The sequence below is a fragment of the Giraffa tippelskirchi genome, chromosome 8 (assembly GCF_054371585.1).
Source record: "Giraffa tippelskirchi isolate mGirTip1 chromosome 8, T2T-mGirTip1v1.2.pri, whole genome shotgun sequence".
NCBI lineage: Eukaryota > Metazoa > Chordata > Mammalia > Artiodactyla > Giraffidae > Giraffa > Giraffa tippelskirchi.
Genome location: NC_137282.1, coordinates 80,795,868 through 80,809,203, shown reverse-complemented (window position 1 = coordinate 80,809,203; position 13,336 = coordinate 80,795,868). Strand labels below are relative to the sequence as shown.

Genomic DNA, 13,336 nt, shown 5'->3' with positions numbered 1-13,336 from the left:
GATGATAGTGAAGTGAAAGTTGCTCAGTTGTATCTAACTCTTTGACGATACAGTCCATGGAATTCTCTAGGCCAGGATACTGGAGTGGGTAGCCATTCCCTTCTCCAGGGGATCTTCCTAACCCAGAGGTCAAACTCAGGTCTCCCATATTGCAGGCGGATTCTTTACCAACTGAGCCACCAGGGAAGCCCAGGGATGATAGACTACAGCTTAAATGGTAAGACTTCAGTCTCCAGAACCATAGCATAGTTGGAAGTTCCTTTACTCATCTTCTGGGCCTGATCCAAGCCATTAACCCCTCTAGAGTTTCATATGGTCTCTGCTTAAGCATCCACAGTGATAAGGAGTTGGTCTTCTACCACAGGGGCTCATTTCATCTTTGGAGCGTAATAATCATCATTTAGAACACATTCTTTTTAGTCCAGGGCTTCTGCCTTATAATATGACCCATTCATTGTTGTTCTGCTCAGTAATGGACAAGTGAAATATCCAGGGAGACACTTCACTATGCTATTATTGAACTTGAATCTGTTGTTCAGTTGCTAAGTCATATCAGACTTTGCGACCCCATGGGCATACCCATGGACTGCAGCATGCCAGGCTCCTCTGTCCTCCACTATCTCCTGGATTTTGCTCAAACTCATGTCCCTTAAGTCGGGGATGCTATTTAACCATCTCATCCTCTGCCACCCTTTTCTTATTTTGCCTTCAGTCTTTCCCAGCATCAGGGTCTTTTCTAATGAGTTGGCTCTTCACATCTGGTAGTCAAAGTATTGGAGCTTCAGCTTCAGCATCAGTCCTTCTAATGAATATTCAGGACTGATTTCCTTTAGGATTGACTGGTTTGATCTCCTTGCTTTCCAAGGGGCTTTCAAGAGTCTTCTCCAACACCAAAGTTCAAAAGCATCAATTCTTTGGTGCTCAACCTTTATGATCCAGCTCTCACATCCATACATGACTTCTGGAAAAACCATAGCTTTGACTAGACAGACTTTTGTAGGCAAAGTGATGTCTTTGCTTTTTAATGCACTGTCTAGATTTGTCATAACTTTCCTTCCAAGGAAGAAGCTTCTTTTAATTTCATGGCTGCAGTCACCATCCACAGTGAGCAGTGAGTTGGGAATTTGAATCTACCTTCATGTAATTTCCTCCAGTTAGAGGATTTCTCTTCTTGTGCCTTTGAATACACTTCCTCAGTGATCATAGCAGCCCTAAATGGTTTCCCAAACAACACACAAAGCCCCTGAGTATTGGCACATCTTCCTACTCACAACTTCTCCCCATCTTCTATGTCTCCTGTATCTCTTCCTTTCCTCTGATATCTGCACCCAACTCTTTTATGATTCTTCTGAAGTCTAAGCATGAGCTCAAAGCAGAAGACAGAGACTTCTAGTGAAAAGAGCGAAAGAACTTGCTTCAAGCCTTGGCAAATTTCTCTAAAGCTCTAAATATTATTATTTAGCTGATGGAGTGGGAAGGGTATCATGATAGAATATAAATGAATGTTCGTTATAAATTGCAATGTATTATAAAGGCCCTGAAGACTTTAACATTAAATTCGAAAAGACCTCAAGCATCATGTAGTCCCAGCTCCTCATTTTACACTGCTGCTGCTACTGCTGCTAAGTCGCTTCAGTCGTGTCCGACTCTGTGCGACCCCATAGACGGCAGCCCACCAGGCTCCACCGTCCCTGGGATTCTCCAGGCAAGAATACTGGAGTGGGCTGCCATTTCCTTCTCCAGTGCATGAAAGTGAAAAGTGAAAGTGAAGTCGCTCAGTCGTGTCCAACTCTTAGTGACCCCATGGACCGTAGCCTACCAGGCTCCTCCATCCATGGGATTTTCCAGGCAAGAGTACTGGAGTGGGGTGCCATTGCCTTCTCCACTAGAATACATTAAACAGAGAAGAAAACTGATCTATCCACTGACCGCAGGAACCGTTAGAGGCAGGGCTAAAACAAACCCATGTTTTGTCACTCACAGTCCCTTGCTCCCTCTACTGCCCCTCTGTTGAACAGTAAGGGAAATCAGTGAAATCACCCATGCACAGACCCTAAACAGTACCCAGCACGTATTAGGTGCTTGATTGCTGGTGGCTGAAGAATAGTCCAGGAAACGAATGAATGAATAAATGACTAGTACTTGTTTCTGAGGACATTTTCTCATTTCCTCCAAGTGTGCTTATGTTTTTAATCAGTTTTTAAGTAGGTGTCTGGTAAGGAGCTTGGTTATCAAAATGTGCTTGGAAGGTTAAATGAGACAATGCATTAAAGTGCTGAAAAGCTGTGTCTGGCAGTCAATAAATGTTAAGTCATTATTATCATCCTCTGTTTTCTAGCCATTTTCTAAGTAAGATTATGCTGACACTGTAAGGACTCGTCAATCTGAAAATCACTGCAATCTACTAACAAAAGGAATTCTGGAATTGCAAAAGTATTACTACAGTTTGTCAGTTCTTATCCTGTTCTTTTAGCTAGGCTATCCATGCCCACCCCTTGTGTTTAGCACCCAGAAAGACACAAAGCGCTGCATTCTTTCACTTCCTTCTCTGAGCTTGTGTTTATTCAGCCCCTGGCCTTCGGGCTCTGTCTCACAGTCCAGCCAGCACTTGCCAGTTGGACCTGACAATTTATTTGGCTTTGCGTTGTGTGAACCTTAGCACTCTTGCTCTCTCTCTCTTTCCATTATCAACCTAAGTCAAGGTTTTGGAATTTCCCTTTGGTACGGTCCACTCCTGGGCACCCCAGTAGCTCTCCTCCTTCTAAACAAGGCCCGTCCCCTTGACCCAAATTGGTGTGTTTTCCTCTCCGTATGCTGGACTCCCCAACCTCCAGGATCTAATGCCTGATGATCGGAGGTGGAGCTGATGTAATAATAAAAGAAATAAAGTGCACAATAAATGTAATGTCCTTGAATCATTCCAAAACCACCCCCCCCAACATCCATTGAAAATTTATCTTCCACTCCTGATGCCAAAAACATTGGGGACTGCTGTATGGGATCAGGTTCTCTCCACATTGTAGCATTTGTTATTAATACTGATTTTTTTTTTTTTATACTGAGAACTGAGAGTTAGAATTTTAGGCTCTTTACATTTCTGTGTTTCAGGAAAGGGAAAAAATGTTGCCAAGGGTTATATTTTATTTATTTATTTTTATGTTAACCAAACTGGCTTTTTTCACCTCTTTGCATCAGTTGCCTCTGGTCCCCCAGGTTGATGATGCTCAGATTCAACCTACTCTGGAAGAGTGATTCCTGAGTGCATTATGGGGTTATTTTCCCTTCCAGGGCTTCATTCACAGGTCTACAAATTGTCATAGTGATCTCTATCAAGTTGCCAAAATGCTTGAAACTTCCTTCTGAAAATCTGAATGCATCTGAGAATTTGACAAAAAGACTAAACTTCAGCCAATGTCAGTACAAAAAAAGAGCTTGGATAAACTCATCAGTTAGGGCTATACCCAAAGCTCTGATCTGGACAGAAATATTGTCTGTTTAATCTCTGTGTCTTGTGATGAATTACCTTTTAACATCTTTTCCTTTGTCAATGATACATCTATCCCCTTTATACCCCAGAATGTAAGTTCCTTCATCACCTGGATTTGATCTGTTTATAATCACAGCTCTGTCTTCAGCATCTAAAGCGTTTGGCAAACAAAAGGCAGCTAATCAGTGTTTGCTTAATACTGAAAGAATGAATGAGAAGCAGGATAGCCTTGTGGTTGGACCACAGCCTTTGACATCATCCCAGCTCGATTTTTGGTTATGCCACTTACCATCTTTGAGACATCTCTGAATTTCAGTTTCTTCATCAATAAAATGGGATGATGATGTCTCTACCTCATCAGTTTGGGGAGAATTAAACAAGATAATGCATATAAAGCTCTTAGCGCAGTAGCTGGCATATTTTCAGAACTTGATAAATGTTGACTGCTACGCCTGCTCTTTTCAGTGAAAATCCTGAATGTTGAAGCTTATTAGAGGTAATTGAACTAATTTAACATGACTAGTACTGATGACTGTACTAAAGGCAAATTAGTTTAATTCATCTGTCAGCCAGATTTTACTTAAAGAGCAGGTTGACAAAACATGTATTGGTCACACCCACCGTGTTTTAAAGTAGTATCCTAGGCTTTCAGGAGTGGGCAGGATGTGGAGATATTTATGGCACAGCCTCTATTCTCAAGAATATAAAATCTAGAAGGCTTACTGTGTGTGGTACTATGCTGAGTATACATATATATGAAGTATTTCTACCATGCACATCATCTGAGTTACTCTCAGTGCTTTGCAGAAAATTACTCTGTGACACTCAGCTTCTCCTTTGAATACTTCAGTGACAAGAAACATACCATCTCTTGAGCCAGCTATTTGGGAACAGTCATCACCTTTAGAAAGAGCTTCCTGAAAATTAGCACAAATCTGTTGTTGTTCAGTTGCTCAGTCATGTCTGACTCTTTGCAACCCCATGGACTGCAGCATCCTAGGCTTCTCTGTCCTTCACTATCTCCCAGAGTTTACTCAAACTCATGTCCAATTGAATCGGTGATGCTTTCTAATCATCTCATCCTCCACTGCCCTCTTCTCTTTTGCTTTCAATTTTTCCCAGCATCAGGGTCTTTTCCAGTGACTTAGCTCTTCGCATCAGGTGCCAAAGTATTGGAGCTTCAAATTCAGCATCAATCCTCCCAATGAATATTCAGGATTGACTCCTTTAGGACTGACTGGTTTGATCTCCTTGCAGTCCAAGGGACTCTCAAGAGTCTTTTAAAGCACCACAGTTTGAATTAATCAATTATTTGATGATCTGCCTTCTTTATGGTCTAACTCTCAAACCTGTGAGACTGGAAAAATCATAGCTGTGACTAGACAGACCTTTGTTGACATCTTTTCTTTTTAATATGCTCTCTAGGTTTGTCATAACTTTCCTTCAAAGGAGCAAACATCTTTTTATTTCACGGCACAAATCTACCCCCCTACAATTTTTACACTTTGATCTAACTCCTGACTTCTGGAAACAACCAGAATAAATCTAATATTTCCCTTCATATCAGAAGTCAGCATAATAGTGCCTACAGGCCAAATTCAGCCCACCATTTATTTTTGTAAATAAAGTTTTATTATAACACAGTCAAGCCTATTCATTCACATATTGTCCGCAACTGCTTTTGCACAATAAAGTGGTCACAACAGAGAATGTGTGGCCATCTAGGCCAAAAATATTTATCATTTGGTCCTTAAAGAAAAAATTGGTCAACTTCTGCTCCATATGACAGACTTCAAGCACTTAGAGATGACTAACATGACTCCTCTTAAAGTGGGAAGCCCAGAACTGAGCCTAGAACTGTAAATGGAGACAGAATTAAGCGGCACTATCACCTTTCTTCTGGTCACCATACTTCCAATTATGTGGTCAGAGATCAGGTCAGTCTTTGACTGACACACAATACTGGAGTCTGTAAAGGACTAAATCTCTGAGATTTCCACCCCAGGAGCTTCTGTTAAGTCATGCCTCCCATCCTGCACTGGTGAAGCCTAGTGTTGAACATTATTCACAAAACTTTAATCTTTCCAGTCTATCCAAAATAATCAGAAAGCAATTCAGCATATATTCAAGGGCTGTAGCAGTCAGGGTCAGAAAGGAAAAAGATGACATACTCTGCTAAGATTTTTAATAGAATGTTATAATTTACATACCATTGGGCAGAGTGGAGAAAACTAATAAGGGAATTTGTCACCAGCCTCTACCTCGAGGGGAATGGGCAGGGAGCGGTGTTTCCAGGACCCAGTGAGAGATGGAACCATGGAAAGGGGATGCCCACCTGGAACTGTGGCCACGGAGACAGAGACACTCCTGGAACCAGGCTAGGAAGAAGGCAGGGGTGTTGGGAGATAGGTACCCTGATGTGTTCTTCTCCCATTCTCTGCCTGCTGTGGGTGGGAAACAAACAAAGCTGAATGACAGGAGTCACAAGAGAGGAGCCAGCCCACAGGGCACAGAGCAGGAGCAGGAGGAGGTGTGGGCCTGAGGGTGAAGAGTGACTAGGGCTAAATGGTCTGACTCTGTGCAACCCTATGGACTGTAACCCACCAGACTCCTCTGTCCATGGGATTCTCCAGGCAAGAATACTGGAGTGGGTTGCCATGCCCTTCTCCAGGAAATGGTGGGCCAGGCATTTTTTCATTCTAAATGAATAAATAGAGGAATGAATGAAGTGAGTCCAAGACCTAGTACTCAATCAGTGTTTGTCCCACTGCAAATGTGAATGAAAAGACTACAATCTCCTTTATATTCTCTTGCCCCAGAATCCTGACTGGCTTTCCACCCCCAGTGCAGCCCTCCTCCTGGGCTCTACTCCTGCACCCTCCCCAGCCCCTGCTGACCCCTCAGGGCTTCCCGCCAAAGGGTAGAAAAAGTTTGGATTTGATTTGGGAGGTAACAGAGCAGAGCAGCAGTTGTTCTAAACAGAGTTACAATATTATCAAGGAGAGGGCTTTAAGTCTTGAAATCATTCCCAGAATCTAAAATACACTCTAGAATGTTCAGAATTTTAAAATGAAAAACTCAGTTTCACTGTATCCTATGGAGAAAAATGGACAGCTTCTGAGAAAGCTGCCCCGGACAGTTGTATGATGAGCATTTATTTTCAGATGCCTTGGGACTGGCCGTTTTATGCTCAGATGGCCTCATCACATCATAGGCTTTCATTGCAATGATGTCTGGATTCTCTGTCTGTTCCTCTATTTCTGTTTTATAGATAAGTTCATTTGTACCTCTTTATATTCTACATATAAGTGATATCATGATATCTGTCTCTGATGTGCTTCATCTTACAGTTACCAGGGGGTAAGTAGGAGTGAGGGATAAATTGGAAGATTGGTATTGACGTATATACACTATTATATGTAAAACAGATAACTAATAAGGACCTACTGTATAGCAGGCAGAACGCTACTCAATACTCTGTAATGGCCTATATGGAAAAAGAATCTAAAAAAGAGTGGATATAATATATGTATATGGCTTCCCTGGCGGCTCAGTGATAAAGAACCTGCCTGCCAATGCAGGAGACGTGAAGTCTATCCCTGGGTCGGGAAAATCCCATGAGTAGGGAATGGCTACCCACTCCAGTATTCTTGCCTGGGAAATCCCATGGACAGAGGAACCTGGCAGGCTACAGTCCATAGGGTTGCTAAAGAGTTGGACACGACTCAGCGACTAAACAACAACAATGTGTGTATAACTGATTCACTTTGCTGTACACCTGAAACTAAACAACATTGTAAATCAACTACACTTCAATGTAAATTTTTTTAAAAAGGATGTCTGGGCGCTCCATTCATTAGGTCTGTAGTGGTGGTGTTGAGAGAGTGGGGTATCTGAGAGAGATTCAAGATGCATAAAGCTGCTGGTAGGAATCCACAGCTGCCAGCTGTCCACTTCCTCCTCCAGGGGTTGAGTCAACATGGAGAATACTCAGCACTGGATTCCTCAAACAATAATCCCCAGAAGTCTGGATTTTGAAGACATAGAAAGTATTTTTAAGTATTATTTGTTCTGCTACTCTGGTTAGATTGTTTTTGCATAGAGTGTGCAAGAGAAAATTGAGCACTAAATTAGAAACTGTTCATGTGTGTGTGTGTGCATGCGCACGCTCAGTTATGTCTGATTCTTTGTGACCCCATGGACTGTAGCCCACCAGGCTTCTCTGTCCATGGAATTCTCCAGGCAAGAATATTGGAGTGGGGAATCTTCCCAACCCTGGGGATCAAACCTGAGTCTCTTGCGTCTCCTGCATTGGCAGATGGATTCTTTACCACTGTGCCACCTGGGAAGGGGCATTGTTATCTATATATCAAAGCAAATTTTAAAAAATAGCTATATGCATTTAGGAGCCTATTTTGTATTCAAATCTTGAAATCCTTTTTTTTCTAAATCAGATCTATACTATTTTTTAATATTTATTTTTATTTATCTGTTTGACCACACTGGGTGTTAATTGTACCATGTGAGATCGAGTTCCACAAGCAGGGATTGAACCAAGGCCCCCTGATTTGGGGAACACAGAGTCTTAGCCACCAGACCACCAGGGAAGTCCCTCAGATCTGCGCTATTAGCAGTTGTCACCTTATGCCTCACAGAGCTCGGCCAATTAGTCCCCAGAGTTTAAAACATCTTAGACAAAATCTAGAGCCAGATATCCTGGAAGGAACAAGATAGGAATCACGATTCCGGATGGCCATAGCCCTGCTGATAGAAGCACACACCCAACAGCCTGGGGAACAACATGGTCACAACCAAAAATTATTCACATTTCGAAAAGCAGGCTTCTTCCAATGCTCCTATGAACCCATAAGATAGAATCCAACTTGAGCTTTGCATTGGAGTGGCCAGGTTCCCAGTTCAGTCATGTCTATAACAGGATTTGTCAATAAATTTCATTTAGGATCTCCAGGGCCAGATTTACAAAATCGAATCCCAATTAGGACAACTGACAACATGTGACAAAGATCTGTAGATTAGGTAATGGTACTATATCAGTGATTTTTACTATTTGGTAGAGAATCTGCCTGCCAATGCAGGAGACACAGGAGATGCAGATTCGATCCCTGGGTTGGGAAGATCCCCTGGAGGAGGAAATGGCAACCCACACCAGTATTCTTGCTTGGAAAATTCCATGGACAGAGGAGTTCGGTGGGCTATAGTCCATGGGGTCACAAAGAGTCAGACACAACTGAGCATGCATGTACTGTTAATATCAGTGTTAATTTTCTGATTTTAATTAATTACATTACAGTTATGTAAGAGAATGCCCCTGCTCTTAGGAAAACATACTGAAATATTGACAGGTAAAGAGATATCATGAGTTATTCTCAAATGATTCAGTAAAAATAATCACTTGTGTATACAGAAAAGAATAAATCAAATGTGGCAAAATATTAACAATTAGGAGATCTGGGTAAAGGGTATATAAAATTTTTTTAATATTTTTGCAAGTTATCTGTAAGTTTTAAAATTACTTCATAATAAGGAGAAGGAAATGGCAACCCACTCCAGTATTCTTGCCTGGAGAATCCCATGGGCAGAGGAGCCTGGCTAGCTACAGTCCATGGGGTCGCAAGAGTCGGACACAACTTAGTGACTAAACCACCACCACTAAGGTTGCTAGAGGGCTTCTGTAGAGTCTCAGATGGTAAAAAATCTGCCTGCAATGCAGGAGACCTGGGTTCAATCCCTGGGTCTGGAAGATCCCCTGGAAAGGCCACGCACTCTGGTGTTCTTGCCTGGAGGATTCTCCATGGATAGAGGAGCCTAGTGGACTACAGTCCATGGAGTCGCAAAGAGTTGGACACGACTGAGTGACTCACACTAAGGTTGCTAGAAAACTAATTAAAAAAAAAAAAAGCTAGAGTTGGCTTATGCCATCACTTAAGTGCAGTAATTTCAGTCTTGCTGTTGCTGCAAAGTGAGTCAGAAATGGCATTTCCTGTTTCATCATCTTTGAGCTAAAATGAGTCATTTCCTCTTTCAGCTAAAGAACGCTTCTGTTCATGGAGACAAATGCTGAGCATGCTTTCCACGTGAACCCTAAGGTAAGGGGAACTTGACACGTGCCCCTCTGTCATACCACCCGTCTGTCCTGCTGTCGCTTCATCCAGGCTCAAGCAGAGAGTCTTCTCTCTGGGCTCACAGACAGAGTAATTCCAAAGCTGTCAATATCCACGTTGTTGCATTCTGCTGTTCTCAAAGACCTTTTTCATCTCCCTACCCTGTCCTGCCCAGAAAGTCCTTCTCTGTTTTTCTCAAAGAAAATACCATACCTGTTAACAGATGATATTTCCTCGGGGTGCAGTTATGGGAGATTTTAATTTTCTCTGTATAGTTTTGTGTACTTGAGAGAGTTTCAACAATGACTGTGTTGTTCTTATAAAATCAGAAAAAAGAAATATCGTGTTTGCTTTTATTTTCCCAAGAAGCTCTACATAAATTCTTTTTTTTAATATTTATTTATTTGTTTGGCTGCACCTGGTTCTTGCTGCAGCATGTGAATTCTTAGTTGCGGCATGTGGGATCTAGTTCCCCGGCCAGGGATCGAACCCAGGCATCCTGTGTTGGGAGCGCAGAGTCTTAGCCACTGGACCACCAGGGAAGTCACTTTGCATAAATTCTTGCCATGGCTTTCTGTCCCCCTTTCAGCCCCTGAATATTGTCACAGCTGCATGTCCTCTCCCTCCCAACCCACTGATTGTCCTTACGGAAAGACTGATACATCCTGGGCTCTGCAACTCCCTCATCCACTACCAACAAGGAAAGTCACTTCATGGCCCCATGACCCACTGAGCGCCAGGCACAATCTGCTGACTTGGATCTCACAAGTTACTGGTTCCCTCTCCCCACCTACAATATCCTATTGCCATTCTGGAGTTGGAGTTGGATAGAAGTACTTAACTCACATGTTCCCTCTTCATGCCAGCTCACATACCATGCTCCAATTCCATCTCCCTAGAATACCAGACCCAGCTGATACATAGGTCATGAAGTATTATGAGTCCATTTGACAGATGGAGGAACCAAGTCTTCCTCTGTATATACTATAGTAAAATGGGATCTAGACCCTTGGAGACCAGCTTGACACGTGTCACCCTGAGGATGCACTCTCTTTCAGAGGAAGTTAAGGACTCATGAAAATATGAAACTGACTAGGTCATGAATATATGAGAATTCTGGCCAAAATTATCGTACGATTTCCTAAATCCACCCCAGGGTGCTTACTAGTCTTCCAACATTGAAAACGATGATCTTTTGAGGACCATCTGATGCTTCTCTGACAGCTCAGCTCCTGCAATGCAGGAGACCCCAGTTCAATTCCTGGGTTGGGAAGATCCACTGGGAGAAGGGACAAGCTACCCATTCCTGTATTCTTGGGCTTCCATTATGGCTCAGCTGGTAAAGAATCCGCCTGCAATGTGGGATACCTGGGTTCAATCCCTGAGTTGGGAAGATCCCCTGGAGAAGGGAAAGGCTACCCACTCCAGTATTCTGGCCTGGAGAATTCCATGGACTTGCAAAGGTTGTGAAGAGTCAGACACAACTGAGTGACTTTCACTTTCTGATGCTTCAGTGTCAAGAATCCAGCCTGGGCTTTCCCTCTGGGCCAGAGTTTCTTACCTTTAACACTGTTGACATTCTAGAACAGATAATTCTTTGTTGTAGGAGCTCTTCTGTGCATTGTAGCGTGCTTAGCAGCACCCCTAGACTCCACCCACCAAACGGCAGTATTCTTCCCCTCACCCCACTTGTAACGATCAACCATGTCTTCAGATGTTGACTAAGGTTCCAGAGAGGAAAAATTCTCCCCTCTCAAGCAGTGACAATAAAATCATATTTCCAGACATTGCCAAATGTCCCCTGGGTTGGAGGAAGCAAAATCCATACTACCTGCCCGCCAGTGGAAAACCCCTGCTCTTAGTTACCTTGGCCCAGCAAGAACTTGTATTTTTCATGCAAGTAGACTGAAATCAATAGTGTTCAGAGAGTAGACATCAGCAAGGACTTGGAGAAGGGGATGCCATGAGTTGTCAAAATGCTTCCACACAACAAGACCCTGTGGCTGAAAGTCCAGGAATATTTGGTAACTTTGCAACTGGTGAGTCAACCCAGCCAGACTTCAGGCTTCTCTGAGTTTCTTTCTTCTTCCGAGGCTTCTGCTCCTTGATGCCAAATACTTCATGAGATTTGGTTGAGTAAAAGACAAACAAGAGAGGGAAGGATAACACTGAACACTTGAGCAACCCTTACCTTCGGGAGGTCCAGAAAAGCACAGCGTGATCTGAGGTGGGGGTGCTTTGGTGACTCTTTTTTGTTTATATGTATGTGCGTGCATGCTAAGTCACTTCAGTCATGTCTGACTCTTTGCGACTGTATGGACTGTAGCTCAGCAGGCTCCTTTGTCCACGGGATTCTGCAGACAAGAATACTGGAGAGGGTTGTCATGCCCTCCTCCAGGGGATCTTCCTGACCCAGGGATCAAACACAAGTCTCTTACATCTCCTGAATTGGTATACAAGTTCTTTACCACTGAGCCACCTGGGAAGCCCGTTTATATATATACTTATAAAGCACATCCACTCCTCATTATCCTCACCCTTTATCAAACCTAGTATTTGACATGAAAGTGTTGGCTTCTGATGCCAGTAGGTATCTGAAAACACAGGCAAGAACTTGAGAGCTGTCCCATGTTTGTCCAAGAGAAACAGAAATGCTGCTCAGTTTCAGGGTGAAAGGTACATCCAAAAAAACAATGTTCATAAAAGAATTCAGAAGAAAAAAAAAATCACTCTAAAAGGGGGGATTAGAATTAAGAGTAGAATACCAATTCCTGTCTGTGACCCCACTGCAAGGGCCACAGTCCATTTTGTTGCCTTCAGTCTGGTTTCTGGTCTCTTCAAACTGTTAACCCTTCAATCCTGTCCCCATGGCAAGGATCTCTCCCTAACAACCTTTCCCTGACACCTCCCCCTCAGGGTGGACCAGAATGCCACTCTGAAGGGCATGCCAGGTCCTTTTGCAAGATCTTGGCATCCTTTGGGCTCTGCCCATTCCAACCCTCCCACCTCCAGTTCTTTCCCAGGCTCCCATCTATACAGCTTTAACCTTAACTCTCTCCAGGCTTTAAGAGACTAGCAGGAACTACAGAGCAGCCCAGGGCACCAGGGAGGATGTGCGCATCCATAGCATATGCTGTGAAGTGAGTCTAGAAAGCTCTAAGCCTATAGTCTTTTCACCTACTGTGCTTGACTGCCAGAGTCCTTCCACTGCCTGTCATTTGAGCCTCTGCATTGACTAAAGTATGGCATTGTGCAGAACCTACACATTTACCTAATAGCAGTAAGATTTTAATTTACTGGTAGGAATTTATCAGATTAGTTTGTTGATACGTCTCTAAGAAAAGGGCCTTGGAGTTGGGACACAGGACAGGTTAATTTTGTTTGTTTTTTAATTAAAGTATAGTTGATTTACAATGTTGTGTTAATTTCTGCTGTTTAGCAAAGTGATTTATATATATATATTCTTTTTTATATTCTTTTTCATTAGGGCTTATCACAGGATGTTAAATAAAGTTCCATGTGCTATACAGTAGGACCTTGTTTATCCATTCTATATATAATAGTTTACATCCACTAACCCCAACCTTCCACTCCATCCTTCCCCCAACCTCCTCTCCCTTGGCAACCGTTAAGTCTGTTTTCTGTGTCCAGGAGGCTGTTTCTGATCTGTTAATAGGTTCATTTGTATCGTATTTTAGATTCCACATATAAGTGATATCATACGATA

The 13,336-nt window shown here is 42.8% G+C and overlaps 2 protein-coding genes across 7 annotated transcripts in view; one reads left to right on the top strand and one right to left on the bottom strand.

Moving 5' to 3' along the window:
- PRLR (prolactin receptor) overlaps nt 1-13,336 on the top strand; it is a 176,661-nt gene that overhangs the window by 115,742 nt on the left and 47,583 nt on the right. Inside the window, exon 2 of one of the 2 annotated variants that reach the window (XM_081520869.1) lies at nt 9,534-9,594. The exons of the other annotated variant lie outside the window; for it this stretch is intronic. The gene's annotated coding sequence lies outside the window, so the exon portion shown is untranslated. The remainder of the gene's footprint in view (nt 1-9,533; nt 9,595-13,336) is intronic. 2 annotated transcript variants of the gene reach the window in all.
- Nucleotides 1-13,336, bottom strand: part of LOC145517745 (uncharacterized) — an 84,256-nt gene that overhangs the window by 67,969 nt on the left and 2,951 nt on the right. For 3 of the 5 annotated variants that reach the window (XR_014062298.1, XR_014062300.1, XM_081520871.1), the window contains exon 2: nt 5,823-5,931. The exons of the other annotated variants lie outside the window; for them this stretch is intronic. Coding sequence is in view for 1 of the 3 variants with exons in the window: in XM_081520871.1 (XP_081376997.1) it covers nt 5,823-5,931 (109 nt within the window). In the remaining 2 variants the exon portion in view is untranslated. The remainder of the gene's footprint in view (nt 1-5,822; nt 5,932-13,336) is intronic. 5 annotated transcript variants of the gene reach the window in all.